General features: G+C 47.5%; 1 protein-coding gene across 1 annotated transcript in view; it reads left to right on the forward strand.

Moving 5' to 3' along the window:
* DNMT3B (DNA methyltransferase 3 beta) overlaps nucleotides 1-22,843 on the forward strand; it is a 55,210-nt gene that overhangs the window by 28,566 nt on the left and 3,801 nt on the right. The window contains exons 6-20 of the mRNA XM_035122933.3: nucleotides 675-833; nucleotides 2,061-2,168; nucleotides 4,143-4,284; nucleotides 4,650-4,796; nucleotides 5,760-5,804; nucleotides 7,865-7,944; nucleotides 9,438-9,550; nucleotides 10,809-10,992; nucleotides 11,399-11,483; nucleotides 12,914-13,059; nucleotides 14,911-15,001; nucleotides 15,118-15,266; nucleotides 16,147-16,232; nucleotides 17,120-17,189; nucleotides 18,203-18,321. Of these exons, the coding sequence (XP_034978824.1) occupies nucleotides 675-833; nucleotides 2,061-2,168; nucleotides 4,143-4,284; nucleotides 4,650-4,796; nucleotides 5,760-5,804; nucleotides 7,865-7,944; nucleotides 9,438-9,550; nucleotides 10,809-10,992; nucleotides 11,399-11,483; nucleotides 12,914-13,059; nucleotides 14,911-15,001; nucleotides 15,118-15,266; nucleotides 16,147-16,232; nucleotides 17,120-17,189; nucleotides 18,203-18,321 (1,724 nt within the window). The remainder of the gene's footprint in view (nucleotides 1-674; nucleotides 834-2,060; nucleotides 2,169-4,142; nucleotides 4,285-4,649; nucleotides 4,797-5,759; nucleotides 5,805-7,864; nucleotides 7,945-9,437; nucleotides 9,551-10,808; nucleotides 10,993-11,398; nucleotides 11,484-12,913; nucleotides 13,060-14,910; nucleotides 15,002-15,117; nucleotides 15,267-16,146; nucleotides 16,233-17,119; nucleotides 17,190-18,202; nucleotides 18,322-22,843) is intronic.

Here is a 22,843-nt window from a genome sequence, read left to right on the forward strand (position 1 = left end):
ATAATATGAGAAACACGGTAGCACTGTTTTAGCACTGTAAATAGACTGCACCAATAAAAGGATAAAATGCAGAGCTGTGAGGAGTCGTTACTCTAGAGTAGCCACCACCCCACTGTGACAGTTGTGATCAATTCTGCGATTTGTGGAAAGCTTCTCCTGCGCCTCCTTCAGCTGAGTTGGTGCCAAACGTCTTGCTCTGCCTTCCTTTGGACCACGTCAGCGAGGCTGAGAGGGGGGGGGGGTGTCTTGTCACCTGGGCAGCCCAGGACTTCCATACACACTTGCCAGGCTTCTCTCTGCCCCCTCCCCCATCTCACTTAACCAATGCAGGAGGCAGCAGTTTGACTTCACCAGAGGAGGCACACTCCGGTGTCTCTTGAGATAGATGCCAACGTCCCAGCCTTTTCCTGAAAGCCGCTTGCCAACCTTAAAAGGACCCTCTTGCTTCAGGCCAAAGGCATGCTTAGTTCAGCGTCTTGCCTGTCCCAAAATTGCTGATGGGAAGTCCAGAGGCAGCAGAAGATGGCAACCGTTGGTGACCCTGGGGGGGGGGCTTCATGGAGCCACTGATTCAAGAGCCACTGACAGGCCACGGGGGCTCCCTGGAACACCCCCCGTTAGCAGCCTGCTTCTTTCTGCTTGCTTACCTTCAATCTCGTTTGGTCTTTTTCCAGGACGGCAAGGGTTTTCGAATCGGCGAGCTCGTGTGGGGGAAGATCAGGGGCTTTGTTTGGTGGCCCGCCATCGTCGTGTCGTGGAGGGCCACATTCAACCGCAAGGCGGCCCCCGGGATACGTTGGGTCCAGTGGTTTGGTGATGGAAAGTTTTCGGAGGTGAGGGGAAAGGAGGGGGGGAGGGCGAACGATGGATGCTGGAGGGGCACTTGGTATCTCGTCCCATCATCCGCACTCGTCTAGTACAGCGGTACCTCTACTTACGAATAACTCTACTTACGAATTTTTCTACTTACAAATGGAGCTCCGTCCGCCATCTTGGATGCGGTTTAGATAGGATTTTTTCTACTTACGAATTTTTAGATAGGGTTGCTTCGACTTACGAATTTTTTCTCCCAATGCATTTCTATGGGATTCTACTTACAATTTTTTTTAACTTACAAATGTGCGTTCGGAATGCATTAAATTCGTAAGTAGAGGTACCGCTGTATATATACACGTGTGTGTATGTTTGCGTTTCTCTCTCTCTCTATATCTGTCTAAAGATATACAAAAGTCCATACCCAAAACAAAGTAATTTTTTTTTATAATACACTGAAATGAAAGAGTGTAAAAAGGAACAGAGGCAGAAATAAGCAAAATGGGGAATAAAGGAAGAAAGAAAAAGGGAAAGAAGAGAGAGAAGATTAAAGAAAGATTAAAAAGACTTCCAGTTTTCTAAACAAAATAAAAAAAATCCTTCTAGTAGCACCTTAGAGACCAACTAAGTTTGTCATTGGTATGAGCTTTCGTGTGCATGCACACTTCTTCAGATTCCAGTTTTCTGTACACTCATTTACATCGAACCATTCCATCTTCTGTAAACCAATGTTTTTTTCAGTCCTCAAATCCAGATACGAACTGGGGTGTGTGTTTGTGTGTCCTTCCCAGAGCTACATTTCTTAGCCTTTCTTGAAACGAGTTTCCTGGAGTTGAGCCATTCAGACATTGGGAAAAGACACAAGGAGTATTTGTAGACCGCCTTTTGCACTTCTCAGAGTGGCTACTCGCCTCTTCCAAGTGTTGGGGGGGGGGAACAATGGCAGATGTGCCCCTGGCGATGCTGAGCATTTAGGCCATGCTATAGGATGCCAAGCTCACAGTGAACTCCCTCTAAATACGGCAGTCTGCAGGATGCGGGAGTTGTACTAGCGCAGCCGCTTTCTCCCGCCTGGGTCTCCCGATGTAGCTGCCTCCCAGCCCACCACCCCCTCTCCCTCCTTTTGAGGAGTTTTGCAGGGGGCGGTGGGTGGGTGATGTTCCTCAAAGCAGCCCCGTGGCCCTGTCCTGACAATGGGGGGAAAGCCCTCTTGTTCCCATGGCTGAGCTTTGGCGTTTCCACCGCAGGTCTCGGTAGACAAGCTGGTGGGGCTGTTGGCGTTCCAGGAGCATTTCAACTCCACCACGTTCCACAAGTTGGTTTCGTACCGGCAAGCCATCCTTCACGTCTTGGAGGTAAGGGTCAGGCGGAGAGATGGGGAGCCTGGCTAGCAGGGCCTGGCACGATTCCTCCCAGAGGAGGGAGCCGTGGCAATAACCTTACAATACACCTTCTCAAGGGAAAAATGTGAGGGTCCTAGTCTCCACCTTTATTTAATGGACCTCCCGTCTGTCTTCTAAGGATGAGGGTAAAAGCATCCTGAGGGTCTGTGGTGTAGCTGTGATTCCTGAATTGCCTAGGGTAGGACTTGGGACCCTCGTATCTACGGGACCGTCTCTCCTGGTATGCCCCGCGGAGGACCTTAAGGTCCACAAACAACAATATTCTGGAGATCCCGAGCCATAAGGTGGCTAGATTGGCCTCTACTAGGGCCAGGGCCTTTTCAGTATTGTCCCCAACTTGGTGGAACGCTCTTTCACAGGAGACCAGGGCCCTGCGGGATTTGTCACCTTTCCGAAGGGCCTGCAAGACAGAGCTGTTCCGCCTGGCCTTTGGGTTGGACTTAGTCTGACCCCTGTGTTTTTCCTCCCTCATGGCTTGAATGTGACTTCGCAAAATGAGGCTGCATTTTAAATTTTAATCTGTATTTTAATTCATTGCTTTTTATGTTTTATCGTAATTTTTTTGGTGTGAGCCGCCCTGAGCCCGGTTCTGACTGGGGAGGGCAGGGTATAAATAAAAATTTATTATTATTATTATTATTATTATTATTATTATTATTAGAACTGTGGTTCCCAAAGTGGGGCACACACCCCACAGGGGGTCAATTTGATTTTCAAGGGGGGCAATTCGAGAATGAGTTAGTAACAGTGAATGGCCTTTTAGGCTTCCTCCACGTGAATAGAAGCTCACTTTTTGAATAATTATAAGAAGTATATGTCACCGGGGGGGGGGGGTGTCATCAGGATTTTAGAGATGCTTCGGTGGGGCATCTTAGGGATGCTTAGGGACCCAGGTGGTGCTGTGGGTTAAACCACTGAGCCTAGGACTTGCTGATCAGAAGGTCGGCGGTTCGAATCCCTGCAACAGGGTGAGCTCCCGTTGCTTGGTCCCAGCTCCTGCCAACCTAGCAGTTCGAAAGCACGTCAAAATGCAAGTAGATAAATAGGAACCGCTACAGCGGGAAGGTAAACGGCGTTTCCATGTGCTGCTCTGGTTTGCCAGAAGCGGCTTTGTCATGCTGGCCACATGACCTGGAAGCTGTACACCGGCTCCCTCGGCCAATAATGCGAGATGAGCGCGCAACCCCAGAGTCGGTCACGACTGGACCTAATGGTCAGGGGTCCCTTTACCTTTACCTTAGGTGGGGCATGGCCAAAAAAAGGTTGGAAACCACTGGACTAGATGAACCATTGGGGATGGTCTCCAACTCCCAAGATTCTGTGAGAGTGATTCATACCTCCAGAGCCCCCTGCCACCCCCCATGCCTCTTAACACGCCCTGAGGGAATCCTGCTGCTGCTGCCCAGGTGGCAATACCCCCCAACTTTGGGAACCAGTGTTATAGGGAGAGATTACCCGCTGCCTTTCAGGACATCTTTGGGAGCAGAAAAGGCTCAGGAGTGTCCCCAAGCCTTGTCTGCCTCCTTCCGGCAATTCCTGCAGCCAAGTTGGCACCAAACATCTTGCTCTGCTTTCCTTTGGACCCTCACCAGCAGGGGGGACGGGGGACGACACAGCCCAGGACTTGCACACACCCTGGCCAGGCTTGTGCCCTGGAGAGGCCACTTCAGTATTGCTGACACCACTGCAGGTGCACTCCATTGTCTCCTGGGACAGACGGATGCCAACCAACATTTTTGGGTAGCCAGGGCCCAAGGCATATGGGACTTTATAGGTCCTAACCTATATCAGGTAGGAGCTGCAAGGAGCTTTGCGCATCCCGCTCTGCCGTGAAGCAGCCAGGAGCGAGAATTTAGCCAGCATAACCCAGGATGCCCACCTGCTCCGCGACACCTCCGTAAGGCCTTCTCCTCTTCCTCCTGGCAGGTCGCAAGCAGCCGAGCAGGCAAGTCGTTCTCGAGCGCCCCGGGGGATTCTCTCGAAGACAAGCTGAAGCCCATGGTGGAATGGGCCATGAATGGCTTCAAGCCCACCGGAGGGAAAGGTCTGAAGCCCCCCAAGACCTCAGGTAAGGAGCTGGCCAGGGGGGCTTGTGCGAGGAAACCCAGCAAGGAGGGCAGTGGGAGCCTGGGGGACCTGACTCAGAGAGCTGTTACACACAAATTCTCCAGATTTGTTCACAGTGCAGAATTATGGGATTCACGGCTTGAATATTTGGCAGGGACCCTGACCGCCTTGTCTTCAGCATAGGCTTGACATTCCTACTAGCTTTCCCTGTGCAGGATGCAATCTTTGAAGAAGGCCCCTGCAGCTCCTTGTGGGGATGGCGGAACCCCCACTCCAGGACCCCCAACCTGCCCACAAACCTTTCCCCTTTCTGCCCACGAAAAATGACGTCCGTCCCGACTAAAGCCGGCTGTCCTTTCTCTGCAGACAACAGTCTCCCAAGCCAGAGGAGCTCCGAAGAACCTGCCGCTCCTGAACTGCCTTCCCCTGAACCTGCCCCCCCTCCCAAGCGGCTCAAGACTAATGTCTCCACTGGGAGCAACAAGGAGCAGGGGGAGGAGAACCAGAGCAGAGGTAGGATTGGGGCCGGAAAGGGGTTGGGGTGTGGGGAGGGAGGGAGGGAGGGAAGGAGAGGCACCTGCAGAGGTACAATTTTATTGAAACAACAACAACCCTTACTGCACATAATAAAAGTATATAAGGCTAAAATCCCTGACATGCTAGTGTTCTATGTGCAGGGAGATTTTTTTTTTAAAAAAAGAATTATTTCATAAATTTTATACTGTATATCACTCGATTGCAAAGAAACAAACGAACTCATAGTGGTTTACAAAAGGAATAAAACAAAAGTAAAAACAGCATTCAGGTCATAATTACAATAAGTGATAAGCTAGACGTAGATTAAAAGATTAAAAGCGATGTCAGTGTTCTGCATATCTGGGTCGGAGTGTCTAAACAAAGTTCTTAGTAGGTAAGAATTGAATTGTGTTTATAAGGATAAGATATAAAAGATATAGCAATATGGCAATAATGAAGTAATATTTGATTTTTCATAAGATTTAGAATTTACTAAATAAGAATTTTTAAAGAATCACAGTAGGAGGTGGAAGGAGGAAGTCGATAGATTAGTAACAATGGTTCTCAATGTAAGAATTTTTAGTTTTTTGTACTTTTTTTCTTTTTTCTTTTTTCTTTTTTCATGTTTTTGTATGTATTTTTTTTGTTGTGTATTGTTTTGGTTTGTTTGTATCCCTGGTTGGTTGTAAAAAATTTGAATAAATATATTCAAAAATAATAATAAACAAAGTTCTTAGTAGGTGTCGAAAAGAGTACCGTCCAGGTTCCTGCCTGATGCCAGTAGGCGGGGATATGGAGTGTCTATGTGCCATTTAATCCTACAGAACGTATAAAGCCGGCTCTTCTTACAACTCTGAAACTTTTCCAAGGAGGCAGAGTTGCTGCCTGTGGGTTTGTCTTCTGGCCTCTCCAAGGGGAGGCACTTTGCTCGCTAACTCGTTGTTGCCGCTTTATTTCCAGAGTCGATGGCTTCTGAAGTCAGGCACAACAAGAAGAGCTTGGAAGGTAAAGAGCATTTTCAGCATCAAAACATTGCCTGATTCAGGCCCACAAGACCACCCCCACCCCCCGCCTGCAGATACTCCCAGGGCAGATTTGAGACTCGCCCACGTAGTTGTGGATGTGTCAGGAGCAGATGGAAAGGAATAATATTCGGGTTGCTGATGCTGACCACACAGTGCCTAGGTAAACTGTGGAACTCCCTCCCGCAGGAGGCAGGGATGGCCACCAACCTGGATGACTTTAAAAGAGGCTTGGATAAATTTATAGTTATAGCTAGGTAGCCGTGTTGGTCTGACATAGTCGAAACAAAGGGCGGCTAACAGATGGAGGCTGAATCCTGACAAGACAGAAGTACTGTTTGTGGGGGACAGGAGGCGGGCGGGTGTGGAAGACTCCCTGGTCCTGAATGGGGTAACTGTGCCCCTGAAGGACCAGGTGCGCAGCCTGGGAGTCATTTTGGACTCACAGCTGTCCATGGAGGCGCTGGTTAATTTTGTATCCAGGGCAGCTGTTTATCAGCTCCATCTGGTACACAGGCTGAGACCCTACCTGCCCGTGGACTGTCTCTCCAGAGTGGTGCATGCTCTAGTTATCTCTTTCTTGAACTACGGCAATGCGCTCTACGTGGGGCTACCTTTGAAGGTGACCCGGAAACTACAACTAATCCAGAATGCGGCAGCTAGACTGGTGACTGGGAGCAGCCGCCAAAACCACACAACACCGGTCCTGAAAGACCTACATTGGCTCCCAGTACTGTTTCCGAGCACAGTTCAAAGTGTTGGCGCTGACCTTTAAAGCCCTAAATGGCCTTGGTCCAGTATACCTGAAGGAGCGTCTCCACCTCCATCGTTCTGCCCGGACACTGAGGTCCAGCACCGAGGGCCTTTTGGCGGTTCCCTCGCTGCGAGAAGCCAAGTTGCAGGGAACCAGGCAGAGGGCCTTCTTTGTGGTGGCACCCACCCTGTGGAATGCCCTCCCATCAGATGTCAAAGAGAAAAACAGCTACCAGCTTTTTAGAAGACATCTGAAGGCAGCCCTGTTTAGGGAGGCTTTTAATGTTTAATCGATTATTTTATTTCATTTTTCTGTTGGAAGCCACCCAGAGTGGCTGGGGAAACCCAGCCAGATGAGCGGGGTATAAATAATAAATTATTATTATTATTATTATTATTATTATTATTAGCTTTCGGGTGCATGCACACTGAAGAAGTATCTGAAGAAGTGTGCATGCACACGAAAGCTCATACCAATGACAAACTTAGTTGGTCTCTGAGGAGGTGCTAAGGATTTTTTAAAATTTATTTTTGGATAAATTTGTGGAAGAGGAAGGAGGATCCACCTTCAGTTGCCCATGAAAATAGGGTTGCTTTATTTCAAAAAGCGAAGACCTGGACACAAATTTGTTGAGCTTTTTGTTTTTGAGCAACTTTTAAGCAAATTCGCCAACATCTAGACTTCCAGCATGGGAATTTTCCGGACATTTTTAGTGATTTCGATCTGGACACTGTTACCCACTGCCATATTCTGGTTATGTCAGGGAAATTCCGGACGTATTGCAACCCTACATGAAAAACAGGTCTAGAGTCGGAGGCTAGGGAGATTTCCTCTGTTTCAGGAACTCTTCCCATTGTGAGACTTATCTGGGTGAGAGGAGCTTGTTTGGATGCTGGGTGAGAACCCGGAGGCTGAGAGGGAGGGCGAATTGATATTGGAAAATGAATTGATAATCAATTTATATATGTTATTAACTTTGTATCAATGCAATGTTTTTATATGTTAACTGTATTTTGAAATATTTTATTTAGAATCATAGAATTATAGAGTTGGAAGGCCTGCTGTTGCTTCAGTTTTCTGCACTCTGCTTAGAGATATTTGTAACATATTAAGCAGTATAGAAATCAATCAATGCCGCATGAGACCATTGCATCTGTAGCTCCTTGCTCTCTACCGGGATTCATAGAGTCTCTCCAGACTGAACGCTGGGACCATTTTGCCTTATATCAGATGCACCCTAAGGAGTGCTTATTAAAACACTACTGACCTGTCCTTCGCTCGTTGAACAGACAGCTGCTTGTCATGTGGGAAGAAGACTCCGGTGACCACCCACCCCCTCTTCGAAGGGGGCCTCTGCGAGACTTGCCAGGTGAGCGGCTGGGTGATTTTTTGGGGTGTGTGTGTGTGTGTCCTCCAAACCGTTTTATGCAGGGCCATTGCCCTACTTAACAATATGGGACCAGTTTACCTGCGAGATCGCCTTACCCCATGAAAGCCGCTTCAGTTTGCGAAACATCTGTAAGAAGTCATAGAGACATAGGTTGTAGAGTTGGAAGGGACCCCAAGGGTCATCTACTCCAACCCCCTGCAATGCAGGAATCTCAACTGCAGCATCCATGACAAATGGGCATCCGACCTCTGCTTAATTTGTGTATTTGTAAGAGCTGATCTCCACTGATACTCTAACAGCCATGAAATTTAATTGTTCTCTAAATGGACTTTCATTTTTGCTGCTGTAAGAACTTGTCCTTTCCTATAATAATCTTTCAGATAATATAAATGGTGTCCTTGCAATATTCACATTATATAATCTGTTTTTATTTTGAAATAGAGGACGATGCTTTATCGGAATTTTAGGGGACAGTCCTGGAGCTAAAACTTGTTGCCCGTTTTTTTTTTTTTTTACCATATTCTAAATCAGGCATCCCCAAACTGTGGCCCTCCAGATGTTTTGGCCTACAACTCCCATGATCCCTAGCTAACAGGACCAGTAGTCAGGGATGGTGGGAATTGTAGTCCAAAACATCTGGAGTGCCAAAGTTTGGGGGTGCCTGTTCTAAATCATGCGAATGTACAGTGGTACTTTGTAGTCAAACGGCTTGGCTCCTGAACAAATCGGTTCCCAAACGCCACAAACCCGGAAGTAAGTGTTCCAGTTTGTGAATGTTTTTCAGAAGCTGAATGTCCGATGCAGCTTCCGCTTGACTGCAGGAAGCTCCTGCAGCCAGTCGGAAGCCACGCCTTGGTTTCTGAATAGTTTTGGGAGTCAAGTGGACTTTTGGAATGAATTAAGTTTGAGAACCAAGGTAGCACTGTATAGGGATTTGTAAACTAACTCAATAATCAAAGCTTATTTCTCATTAATGCTAATACCCCTATAGGATCATCATCAATTTCTATATTCTCCAGTGTTGACTACTTCATTCTCTTACTGGGTGGCTGAGTTGGCTTGCTTCACAATAGCTCCTTAAATCTGGGATGTCCCAACCGCCGAATAAAGATTTTTTAAAATATGATTGGTCCAATTGAAATATAAACTTTTTTAAAAAAATATATTCTGCCATTGTTTTAATTGTTCTCACTATGCTTTTATTCTTTTTGTTAAACCGGTTTGAGCTTTTTTGTATAACCAAGCAGGATGTAAATTTTGCTAAATAAAAAAATACTGCAGATGTGCCCAGCCCTGCCCCTTCCAGACTACAATTCCCATCAGTCTCAGCTGTAGTCCGAAAAATGTGGACGGGGCCAGGCTGGGGGGGGGGGCTAGCCTGCTCTGTGGCTTCTGATGCTTATTTTTGGGGCTAGGGGCACCCAGGCAATCAGAAACTGTTTAAATCTGCCACAGATCTCTTTTCCTCGCAGGTTCAGTTCCTAGAATTTTTCTACATGTACGATGAAGACGGGTACCAGGCTTACTGCAGCATTTGTTGCGCGGGGAACGAGCTGCTTCTCTGCGACAATGCCAACTGCTTCAGGTGAGAGACCTCACCTGTCTCAAGAATCCAAACTACACAGAACCCTTGGAACCAAACCCCTGAGCTAGCTGCGATTGTATTGGGTGGAAGAATAACAAACGCAGGTGGCACTGTGGTCTAAACCACAGAGCCTCTTGGGCTTGCTGATCAGAAGGTCGGCGGTTCGAATCCCCGCGACGGGGTGAGCTCCTGTTGTTCTGTCCCAGCTCCTGCCAACCTAGCAGTTTGAAAGCACGCCAATGCAAGTAGATAAATAGATACCACTGCAACGGGAAGGTAAACTGTGTTTCCGTGCGCTCTGGCTTCCATCACGGTGTTCTGTTGCACCAGAAGCGGTTTAGTCCTTCTGGCCACATGACCCGGAAAGCTGTCTGTGGACAAACATTGGCTCCTTCGGCCTGAAAGTGAGATAATAATAATAATAATAATAATAATAATAATAATAATAATAATAATAATAATAATAATAATATATTATTTATACCCCGCCCATCTGGCCGGGTTTCCCCAGCCACTCTGGGCGGCTTCCAACAAAACATTAAAATACAGAAATCCATCAAACATTAAAAGCTTCCCTAAACAGGGCTGCCTTAAGATGCCTTCTAAAGGTCTGGTAATTGTTATTCTCTTTGACCTCTGGTGGGAGGGCATTCCACAGGGTGGGCGCCACTACCGAGAAGGCCCTCTGCCTGGTTCCCTGTAACTTGGCTTCTCGTAGCGAGGGAACCGCCAGAAGGCCCTCGGCGCTGGACCTCAGTGTCCGGGCAGAACGATGGGGGAGGAGACGCTCCTTTAGGTATACTGGACCGAGGCCGTTTAGGGCTTTAAAGGTCAACACCAACACTTTGAATTGTGCTCGGAAACGTACTGGGAGCGCCGCAACCCCATAGTCGCCTTTGACTGGACTTAACCGTCAAGGGGTCCTTTACCTTAATAATAATAATAATAATAATAATAATAATAATAATAATGCACGCTTTATAGAAGAAAATGCCTCAGATACCCCCTTTTTTGCTGTACACGCAGAACCCTCCTTGTGCTTTATCTGGAGTTGTTTTTCATTGTAACTTTCAGCCGTTAGGTTCCCTTTTAACGGGTTCCTTCCAGTTTTGTGGTCAGGCCGCACTCTTGCATAGTAATACCGGCCTTACTGATAATGCGTTTTGCAGAATTTCTACCTCCTGGCCGTAGAGGAACAGAGGAGCTGCCCGGCCTTACGGACACACACACCCCATTCCTTTTCCCTTGTTTCGTGCAGGTGCTTCTGTGTGGACTGCCTGAACCTGCTAGTGGGTCGCGGGGCGGCCGATGCAGCCAGGAAGGAGGACCCCTGGAGCTGCTACATGTGCCAGCCGCAAGGGCGGCACGGGATGCTTCAGAGGAGGGACGACTGGAACACCCGCCTGAAGGAGTTCTTCACGGACGAGAAGGGGCTGGAATACGTAAGGAAATGGGGATGTGGTTAAAGCGGGGCAGGGCAGCCCGTATGCCCCAAAGTAGAATAATAGAATTATAGAATTGTAGAGATGCTCTGATGTTCGGATCCTGCTTGTTGGCTTGCCATTGAAGCACCTGGCTGGCGCCTCTGAGAACAGGATGCCGGACTAGATGGGCCATTGGCCTGATCCTGCAGGCTATTGTTACGCTACGTTCTTATGTCCAGTTGGTGATGTGAAACTTGTGCATTTGATTTTCTTAATGGATAGGATCCACACTTCTTGCATGTGGCAACCTTAGAAGAGGGTTCCTATATTTGCAATGAACTTAAGCCATTGGGAGAGCCATTGGGCACCGGGCGGCTGGTGGTGCCATTTCCTTCTCTCTCCCCCCCCCCATCTCTTCTCACAGGAGCCACCAAAAATCTACCCAGCAATCCCAGCGGCAAACAGGAGGCCAATCAGAGTGCTGTCTCTCTTTGATGGAATTGCAACAGGTGAGAGACCCCCCTCAAGCACTTCAACGAACTCTGATGTCTGAGAATCATAGAATTATTTCTTGTACCCTGCCCATCTGACTGGGTCGCCCCAGCCACTCTGGGTGGCTTCCAACAGAATATAAAAGAACATAACAAAACACCCATAGGGCCACACACAGCAATATGCTAGAACAGGAGTCAGCAACCTTTTTCAGCCGTGGGCCCATCCATCGTCCCTCCCTCCACTGTCTATGTGGTAGGCCAGGCTATATATTTTTTTGGGGGGGGGGAATGAACGAATTCCTATACACAACAAATAACCCAGAGATGCATTTTAAATAAAAGGACACATTCTACTCATGTAAAAACATGCTGATTCCTGGACCGTCCATGGGCCAGATTGAGAAGGCAATTGGGCCGCATCTGGCCCACGGGCCTTAGGTTGCCTACCCCTGTGATAGAAGCTGGGTTCAAATCACAGGTTTGCTAGGGGTGTGTGTAGGTCATTTAGCTGAAGGACAGGTCCACCTTTCACTTTGTCAATCTCACCATTTTGTTTCCCTACTGCTGGTTTAATAACGCATTACGAATGTTAAAAGTAGGGCGTCATGTGTCCATGCAGGACTAATCTACTGTATACTGGCGCCTTATAATGTTATAAATGCGTTATAAAAGTGTGATACTGGGGCACTGTACATCAGTCCGTGGAAAATTGCATTGAGAGCTTTATAACTCCTTTTTCTTAGCGGTTTTTTTTTACCAGTAGAGATCCAGCCATAGTTATCAAAACCATTCCTTAACCCTTCCTTAAGGTTAAAAACCACAAGTGTATCTCCGCCCCTGGTCCCCCTGCGCAGAGAATGCCCTGGTGGTCCTGCGCTGGGCACAAGCTATAGCATAGTAATGGCACTGTGAAAAATGTTCATTGATAACCCTTGAGAAAAAATGCTGCTCTGCCTTGCTAGGTCATAGTGAGGATGGACGAGAACAGCCACCATCACCGCTAAAGGACAGCTCATCCCACAGTGGTGGTCGAGCCTGTACCCTCCTTCCTTAAGGCCAGTCTGGTTCATTTGACCCCATGTCTGTCCACCTTCCTCCCCTTGTCCTGCATCTTCCAGGCTGTCCCATGACATTCGTGATTTGTTTGGGTCCCTTTACCGATCTTTTGTTTGCAGTGTTGTTCCTCGTCAAACGATGTTGCGCATGCATGACTTGTGTGTTTGTGTGTGTGTGTGTGAGAACAAAACGTGTACTGGGAAATTGTCATTCTACATGCCGCAGTTGTGGTCAGAGCATGTGCATCAGCATTGCAGCTCCTGAGAGTCTCTGCTTCTGTCTGGATGTGGACGCCCTGCGCATCTTGGCTCCCACAGTTGGAGCTGTTGGCAGGGGTCTCAATGGGCCACCTCTCCCATCTCTTCACCTGTGATGCTTTGACTCTCTAGGCTACCTTGTCCTGCGGGATCTTGGCATCCAGGTGGAGAAATACATCGCCTCTGAGATCTGCGAGGAGTCCATAGCGGTGGGAACTGTGCGGCACGAAGGGAACATCAGATACGTGCATGACGTCAGGAACATAACCAAGAAAAATGTAAGGGGGTTCTCTGCACACGTTCCCTGTTGTCTAGTTGAGACTTCTTGGCTGGTTGTATTGGAAGCCGGGTCAAGATATCTGTTATTATTTATTAAACTTATATACTGCCTTTCATCAAGAGACCATACGGTGGTTTACAACATAACACATCAAGTACATCTTATATAATAAAGTCCCTGTGTCTCTGCGTCCAGATTCCCTGTGTCCCTTTGTCCGCGCTAATGCGCATGTGCCCCAGGGACACAGGGACTGGACGAAGAGGCGGGACGTACACACGCGCACGTTCTCTCCCCCCCTCAACCCTCTGCCTCCCATTCCCCTGCAGCGGCGGACCAAGATGGCGGCATCAGGCTCCGGGGCTCCCGGTACCCGATGCCGCCATCTTGGTCCGCCGCCTCCTCCTCCTGACAACCCTACCTGGCCTGTGGGAGGAGCGGCGGGGCCGCGGCCTTCCCTCCCTCTCTGCGCTTGGCCGCGGGACACAACGGGAGAGCGCTTTGTTTAATTGCGTTCCCGGCGCGCCCCGCGGCCGAGCGCAGAAAGGGAGGGAAGGCCGCGGCCCCGTCGCACCTCTAGCGCCCGTTTTCTTAACGGGCTGAATGAGACTAGTCATATAATAATAGTACAGGGGGGGGAAAGACAAATGCCTCTCCACTCTGCTTTAAAAGGTCATCTATTTTAATTAGCCAAAGGTTTTGGAGAAGACAAATGTTTTTGCCTGGCACCTAAAGATAGGTAACCAAGGTGCCAAGCAAACCTCCCTGGGGGGAGCATCCTGCAAATGGAGAGCCCCTGCAGAAAAGGTCTGTTCCTGTACTGCCACCACCTGGACCTCACGTGGACGAGGCACACAAAGAAAAGCCTCAGATAATACATTTATTTATTGAAAAGAATTGATATAGTGCTTGATCGTGGATTAAAAGATGTTTATTTTATTATAAATAACCACCGTGAGAAGAGGATGCCGGGCTCCTTTGGGCCTGATCCAGCTGTCTGGCTCTTCTGGGGTCCTCTGCAATGTGGTCATTTTGTGCAGGTCCAGGTTTAGGTTTGAGGGGGGCCCTCAGCTCCTGAAGGTAATGGGGCCCTTTATATGTCCAGCTGTCCTTTGTCAACAACAAATTGTCACTGGTTTATTTTTGTGTTAAATACTGTATATGCTATATGGTAATTTATGGACCTAGCAGGTATCTAAAGCCATTTGCACGTAACAAAATACGTATTTATCCAAGTAATTGTTGAACTGAAATACAATTAAGATGTATATTCAAAGTGAAATAATTATTCAGCTCTAACTTAAAATGATTACCCCATAGGAGCCTACACAACACAAAGCACTGTTTCTGTATGTAGGCTTTATTTTATTTGTTTTCTATCTTATATTTTGGAAATGCACATCCAGTTCCCCCCCTTTAACTTATTTTTGGGGGCCCCAAGAGAGTGGGGCCCTAAACTATAGCTTGTTTAGCTTAGCCAGTGTGGTGTAGTGGTTAAGAGCGGTAGACTCGTAATCTGGGGAACCGGGTTCGCATCTCCGCTCCTCCACATGCAGCTGCTGGGTGACCTTGGGCTAGTCACACTTCTTTGAAAGTCTCTCAGCCCCACCCACCTCACAGAGTGTTTGTTGTGGGGGAGGAAGGGAAAGGAGAATGTTAGCTGCTTTGAGACTCTTTAGGGTAGTGATAAAGAGGGATATCAAATCCAAACTCTTCTTATTATTATTATTATTATACGTAAATCCTGCACTGATTTTGTGAAGCCCCTGAAGCCTGGGATTTACAAACACGACAGGCAACATGACTTTGCACTTGACCCTGCAAAACCCATTGCTCTGCTTGCCCGTTGCAGATTGACGAATGGGGCCCTTTTGACCTGGTGATTGGCGGAAGCCCCTGCAACGACCTCTCCATTGTGAACCCTGCCAGGAAGGGCCTGTATGGTAAGCAGCCCTTGAAAGGATGGGGGATCTCAGCTTGGCTCCTCAACCCCCCAGGTGTTTTGTTTTGTTTTCCAATGTCCTACATTCCTTTGACCCACCCGTCTTCCTCCTTGCAGAGGGGACCGGGCGACTCTTCTTCGAGTTCTACCACCTTCTCAATTACACGCGCCCCAAACCCGGAGAGGAGCGCCCCTTCTTTTGGCTGTTTGAGAACGTCGTGGCCATGCGCATCAACGACAAAAGGGACATCTCTCGTTTCCTGGAGGTAAAGGCCCCCAAAAATCTCAGCACGTTTCGGCGATGTCCCCCCTGCCCCCCCAAAGCTTTGGGTGATCTCAGACGCCAGCGGGGGGGGGGGGTACTACCTTCCCTTGGCTGCATTGAAGAAGCTGCTGGAACTGCCAATCAGGGTAATATATGTCAGGGGGCTGCAGTCACTGGGCAACAACTTTGGGTGATCTTGGGGTTGATATATCAAAGTCATTCTGGTTGATGTTTAACATATTGATTTCTTAATTTGGAGTAAAAAAAGGGGGGAGTCATCTTATACATGGGACGCCTTATTCATGGAAAAAGACGGTATTTTTAAAAGTAATTTATTGCTTTTATTCTTTGCTTCTTATACAAAATGCCCCCAAAGCAACTTACGATGCAAAATAAAAGATTCCCCCCCTAAAAGTGCTCATCATGCAATTTGATAAAAGGGACGATTCCTACCCCACCCAACTGCAAGGTGAAAACCAAACAGAGTAGGAGATTGTCATATGAGGTGATCCAAATTAAAAGCAAGGTGCCGGGGTAAAGAGAACTGTCCTAAAGTCAATAAGGATGGGGAGAGCATTTCACAATTGAAAAGGCCTGTATTTTTTATTTTATTTTATTTTATTTCTTATTCGATTTGTATACTGCCCTTCACCTGAAGATCACAGGCCATTCACAGCCTAGTACTAGAATTAGTACTATTGTTGTCATTGCCGCTACTACTATCCTAAACATGGCAGAGCATGAGGCAGCCTGTAATTCTTCTATCTGACTTTTGGAGTTGCTTGTTTTCCCCAAGCTGCATCTAATCCTGGCTGTCAAAGGAATTGTGAATTAGTCCTCCTGCCGTTTCGTCTCTAACTGCCGTCCCTTTTTGTCTTCAGTGTAACCCTGTTATGATTGATGCTGTCAAAGTCTCGGCTGCACACCGGGCACGATACTTCTGGGGCAATCTGCCTGGGATGAACAGGTAATTGAGAAGCCCCTCTAGGGGCCACGCCATGGACCCGCCATCCCTTCCAGAGAGGCAGCAAAGTCAAGCTGCAATCCTTGGCCAAAGGGGGCCCACCTGGCCCAGCACCCTCTTCTCATAGTGGCCAGCCAGTTGCCCCCAAGGGAAGCCCGCAAGCAGGATTCGAGCACAAGAGCAACCCTTCCCTCCTGTCGTTTCCAGCAACTGGGATCCAGAAGCATTAGTGCCTCTGACCATGGAAGCAGAACATCGCCAGCCTGGCTAGTAGCCGATAGCCCTCTCCTCCTCAAATTTGTCCAATCCTCATTGAAAGCCATTTAGTTTGGTGGCCACATTGCCTCTTGTGGGAGGGAGTTCCATAGTTTAACAGACTCCTTGCACTGTATGAAGCAGGACTTCCTTTTCTCTGTCCTGAATCTTCCATCGCTCAGCTTCATCGGACGTCCACAAGCTCCAGTGTTAGGAGGGAGAAAAACATCCCTCTTGCAGGTTCCCCAAACCTGGGTCTTCAGCTGTTTTTGGACTACAACTCCCATCATCCCTAGCTAGCAGGACCAGTGGCCAGGGATGATGGGAACTGTAGTCCAAAAACTGCCAGCCACCCAAGTTTGGGGAACCCTGTATGCTATGCATAATGTTATAGATTCTGTCGTGTTGCCTCTTACTTGCCTTTTCTGTAAACTAAAAATTCCCAAATTCTGCAACCTTTGTAGTTGAGTCGCTCCATGCCCTTGATCATTTTGGGAGTCCTCTTCTGAACCTTTTGAAACACTACAACAACCACAACATGCGCTCAGCAACATCTAGAGGGCCAAAGTTCCCCCTCATTGCTGTGAAACGATAAGCTTGGAGGACAATGGGGAATTTGTTTTGTCTTTTCTTAGGCCCCTGGTAGCTTCGACGGCAGATAAACTTGAACTTCAGGATTGCTTGGAGTACGGCAGAACAGCCAAGGTACTTTTTTTGGTACTCCCCCCCCCCACTCCATTTCAAGTAGTTCCTCCATTCTTATTCCCCCCCTCCATTCTTATGAATGATCTAGGGGGGAAGAAGGTGACGACAACCTTTGCCAACCCAGTGACCTCCAGATGTTGTTGGCCAACAACACCTGGAACAGGCATCCCCAAACTGCGGCCCTCCAGATGTTTTGGCCTACAACTCCCATGATCCCTAGCTAAGAGGAGCAGTGGTCAGGGATTATGGGAATTGTAGTCCAAAACATCTGGAGGCCGGAGTTTGGGGATGCCTGACCTGGAATTCCGGTCCAGGTTGGCGAAGGGCTGGGCTATGGAATGCCCCCTGGGTCTCTCTCTCGTCCGCAGCGGGGCCTGCAAATTATGTCCCAAATGGCCAGCATGCTCTCTAGTGGACCCTGGGGTGCCCCTCTTCTCAGCTGCCCTTCTCAGCCCCTCTTCCCTGCTGCCCCCCCCATCCCCACCCATGTGAGGCTCTTCGTGCCGAACGAAATGGCGAGACACACTCCCTTCTGTCTCTCCCCTGCTCCCTTCTCTGCTTGTGAGCAAAGAACTCGGACATTCCACAAAATGAAGCCCAAAATGGATCTCTTGGTTGGGGGGTGGGTGGGTTTTTGCGCCACTAAGGGGACATTGTCCCCTCCGAGAAAGAGATGCAAAGACCCTCTTTCACATTCCTGAGGGCCCAGCAGCCATCTCCCAGCGGCTGCTTTTTTTCATCTGGGTGCCGGCTGGATATTTTTAGCTGCCTTCTGGGCAAAACACCTCCCCCCACCCCTTGAAGGCATACCAGTGACATCTGAGCGCATTTCTGGCTGATGGATGAGAAGCCTAAAATCACTGGACAGATCCAGCCTCCCTCCCCTCCTCTGCTGGACGGCATTAATGCTACCACTTTCTGGAAACCTTCACACTGAGGCGCTTGTATTTTTTGGGGGTGGTTGTGTGTGTGTTTGTGTGTTTTAAAAAATATTTGCTTTTCTTCTGTTTCAGTTGAAAAAGGTCCAGACCATCACAACAAAGTCCAATTCCATCAGGCAGGGGAAAGCCCAGACTTTCCCAGTGCGGATGAATGGCAAGGATGACAATTTGTGGTGCACTGAATTGGAAAGGTGGGATACAAGGGGGTGGGTGGGATAATGGAGCTTGGCCCGGGGGGGGGGGGGGAGAGATGAAAGGGAGCAGGCAAGGGCTGCCCAGGAAATGCTTTTGTTCAGAGCCATTGGGGCTCCAGCCTCTCTTCAAGAGGAGCAAATATTTGTTTTCCTGCAAAGGGATGCATGTTAAAGATTATTTGTCATAGTTACAGGTAGGTAGCCGTGTTGGTCTGAGTCGAAACAAAATAATAAAATTCCTTCAGTAGCACCTTAAAGACCAACTACCGGTAAGTTTTTATTTTGGTATGAGCTTTCGTGTGCATGCACACTTCTTCAGATACACTCTGAAGAAGTGTGCATGCACACGAAAGCTCATACCAAAATAAAAGCTTAGTTGGTCTTTAAGGTGCTACTGAAGGAATTTTATTATTTGTCATGGAAGAAAAATAAAAAAATTCCTTCAGTAGCACCTTAAAGACCAACTAAGTTTTTATTTTGGTATGAGCTTTCGTGTGCATGCACACTTCTTCAGATACAGTGAAATGGAAGTTTCCAGGCACTTATGTAGAGAAGGGGTGGGGAGGGGTGGGGATGGGGAGGGGGGATCACTCAGAAGGGTGGTGGAAATGGGTGATTGACTGACTGATAGCTGTTGATGACCGCAAACGACTGCAAATGGTTTTGCATGAAAAAGCAAGGGTTGGGATGGCTGAAGATCGCTTATCATGTATAATGAGATAAGAACCCGATATCTCTGTTCAAACCAGGTCCCTCCATGGTTTTGAGCTTGGTGATAAGTTGCAATTCAGCAACTTCTCTTTCCAGTCTATTTCTGAAATTCTTTTGTAGTAAGACAGCTACTTTGAGATCTTGTATAGAATGTCCTGGGAGATTGAAGTGTTCTCCTACTGGTTTTTCTGTCTTCTGGTTCCTGATGTCAGATTTATGTCCATTTATCCTTTGGCGTAGGGTTTGGCCTGTTTGTCCAATATAGAGAGCTGAAGGGCACTGTTGGCATTTGATGGCATACACAATGTTAGAGGATGAGCAATTAAATAGTCCTGAGATGGTATGTTGGATGTTGTTGGGGCCAGTAATGGTGTTGTCTGGGTGTATGTGGCAGCAAAGTTGGCATCTGGGTTTATTGCAGGCTCTGGTACCAGTGTCCATGTTAAGTCTGGTGGTTGTATTATTGTGGGTGAGGAGTTGTTTAAGATTGGGTGGCTGTCTGTAGGCAATGAAAGGTCTTCCTCCCAGAGCTTGAGAAAGGGAGCGGTCATTGTCCAGGAGAGGCTGTAGATCTCTGATGATGCGTTGTACTGTTTTAGCTTGGGAGCTGTATGTGATGACTAGTGGTGTTCTGTTATTTTCTTTTTTGGGTCTGTCTTGCAGCAGGTTCTCTCTAGGTATCTGTCTGGCTCTGTTGATCTGTTGTTTAACTTCATCAGGTGGATATTTTAGTTCTAAAAAGGTTTGCTGTAGATCTCTTAGGTGAGATTCTCTGTCTGTAGAGTTGGAACAGATGCGGTTGTAACGTAAGGCCTGGCTGTATACGATGGATTGTTTGGTATGTTTGGGATGGTAGCTAGAAGCATGTAGATATGTTTGTCGGTCAGTTGGTTTTCTGTATAAGGTGGTGTCTATACGTCCATCCTGTATTTTTATAGTAGTGTCCAAAAAATGTATTTCTTGCATAGATTGGTTCATTGTTAGGTTGATGGTGGGGTGAAAGTCATTGAATGTCTGGTGGAAGGTTTCCAGGGTCTGTTGTCCATGGGTCCAGATAATAAAAATATCGTCAATGTATCGCAGGTACAGGAGAGGTTTGAGTGGGTAGGAGTTAAGGAAACGTTGTTCTAAATCTGCCATGAAGATGTTGGCATACTGTGGGGCCATGCGGGTGCCCATGGCTGTGCCGCTGATCTGGAGGAACAGGTCATCACCAAATTTGAAGTGGTTGTGGGTAAGGACAAAGTGGCAGAGTTTGGTAGCAAAGTCCGCTGTGGTTTTATCTGAAATGGTGTTCCTTATGGCTTGTAAACCATCATTGTGTGGGATGTTGGTATATAGAGATTCCACATCCATAGTGGCTAGTATAGTATTGTTAGGAAGATTGTTCAAATATTGTATTTTCCTCAGAAAATCTGTGGTGTCACGTACGTAGCTGGGAGCACTGATAGCATATGGTTTCAGAACAGAGTCCATATAGCCGGAAACACCCACTGTAATGGTGCCAATACCTGAGATGATGGGGCGTCCTGGGTTTCCTGGTTTGTGTATTTTGGGTAGAAGATAGAAAGTTCCTGGCCGAGGTTCCGCTGGTGTGTTTGTGAGGATCTGTTCTTGGATGTGTAGGGGTAGCTCCTTGACAATCTTGTTCAGTTCTTTTTTGTATGCTTGTGTGGGGTCTGAGTCCAATTTCATGTAAAAGGCAGTATTGGAAAGTTGTCTGTGGGCCTCTTGGATGTAATCAGTTTTGTTCATGATGACGACAGCTCCACCCTTGTCTGCCTCTTTAATTATAATGTCTGGGTTGTTCCTGAGATTTTCTATGGCTCTCCTTTCAGCATGGTTTAGATTTTGTTGTAAGCGATGGTGTTTTCTGGTCACATCCGTTTGGATTCTGTGGCGGAAGCATTCGATGTACAGATCTAGTGTGGTATTGCGTCCATCAGGAGGGGTCCATGTGGAGTCCCTTTTTGTGTAACTTCTTTTCGGTGGTAGTTGGTGGTCAATGTTCTGTTCATTGATGCGTTTGGAGGGTGATGGTTGTTCCCCAGTAAGTTGAGAGGTGTTGTGTTGTGGGGATGTAGTTTGTTCACCCACAATAATACAACCACCAGACTTAACATGGACACTGGTACCAGAGCCTGCAATAAACCCAGATGCCAACTTTGCTGCCACATACACCCAGACAACACCATTACTGGCCCCAACAACATCCAACATACCATCTCAGGACTATTTAATTGCTCATCCTCTAACATTGTGTATGCCATCAAATGCCAACAGTGCCCTTCAGCTCTCTATATTGGACAAACAGGCCAAACCCTACGCCAAAGGATAAATGGACATAAATCTGACATCAGGAACCAGAAGACAGAAAAACCAGTAGGAGAACACTTCAATCTCCCAGGACATTCTATACAAGATCTCAAAGTAGCTGTCTTACTACAAAAGAATTTCAGAAATAGACTGGAAAGAGAAGTTGCTGAATTGCAACTTATCACCAAGCTCAAAACCATGGAGGGACCTGGTTTGAACAGAGATATCGGGTTCTTATCTCATTATACATGATAAGCGATCTTCAGCCATCCCAACCCTTGCTTTTTCATGCAAAACCATTTGCAGTCGTTTGCGGTCATCAACAGCTATCAGTCAGTCAATCACCCATTTCCACCACCCTTCTGAGTGATCCCCCCTCCCCATCCCCACCCCTCCCCACCCCTTCTCTACATAAGTGCCTGGAAACTTCCATTTCACTGTATCTGAAGAAGTGTGCATGCACACGAAAGCTCATACCAAAATAAAAACTTAGTTGGTCTTTAAGGTGCTACTGAAGGAATTTTTTTATTTTACTTCGATCCAGACCAACACGGCTACCTACCTGTAACCTGTCATGGAAGAGTTACTTCTACCACTCTTTAAATTGTTATGATTGTTCCTGTTATCATTCATTATTAGATTTACCAGTTGCTTGTTACCTAACTAGGTCTCCAAGTGACTTACATTTGAAAACATAAATGTAAATACATTACACCACCGGGGGGGGGGGGGGAGAGGAGATGAGGCAAAACAAATTAAATTTATTTGAGAATAATATTTATCCATACCTTGGCATCATAATTGCAGTGGTTTAAAATGATATAAAGCCACACAGTAAAATCATAAATGGGAAAAGCAAGTTAAAACCAAAAGAATTAAAAAGAAACATCAGTGGGCCAGTGTGAGGTATGGGTGTATTCTTAATTGCCTGACTAATAATAATAATAATAATAATACCCCGCCCATCTGGCTGGGTTGTCCCAGCCACTCTGCATAGGCCTGGCAGAATAGAAAAGCTTTCAGCAATTCAAGGCTCTGGTTTTCCCTCTAATGGCTTTTATGGCTTGAGAGCACAATACATTTCCACATGTGAACCTGCCCAGATCCTGGAATCCTCATCCTTTGAGGCGGCCCTTCTCTGTATGTGACATCCAAAGGGTGCTGAGGAGAAAACGGGCCTTCTCTGCGATTGCTCCCTGTCTATGGAATGCTCTTCTTGGGGAGGCCCTCTTGCAGGGCGAGCCCATCCAGGAGGCAAGATATGGCAACCACATTGGGAGGCAGGATCCATGAGGCAGCAGTTCTGGCCTCAAAGAACTGTGTTGCATGCTGTTACCACCACAGCATAAAGGACCCAGGTGGCGCTGTGGGTTAAACCACTGAGCCTAGGGCTTGCTGATCAGAAGGTCGGCGGTTCGAATCCCTGCAACAGGGTGAGCTCCCGTTGCTCAGTCCCAGCTCCTGCCCACCTAGCAGTTCGAAAGCACATCAA

Source organism: Zootoca vivipara, chromosome 7, assembly GCF_965207765.1.
Source record: "Zootoca vivipara chromosome 7, rZooViv2.hap1.1, whole genome shotgun sequence".
Lineage (NCBI taxonomy): Eukaryota > Metazoa > Chordata > Lepidosauria > Squamata > Lacertidae > Zootoca > Zootoca vivipara.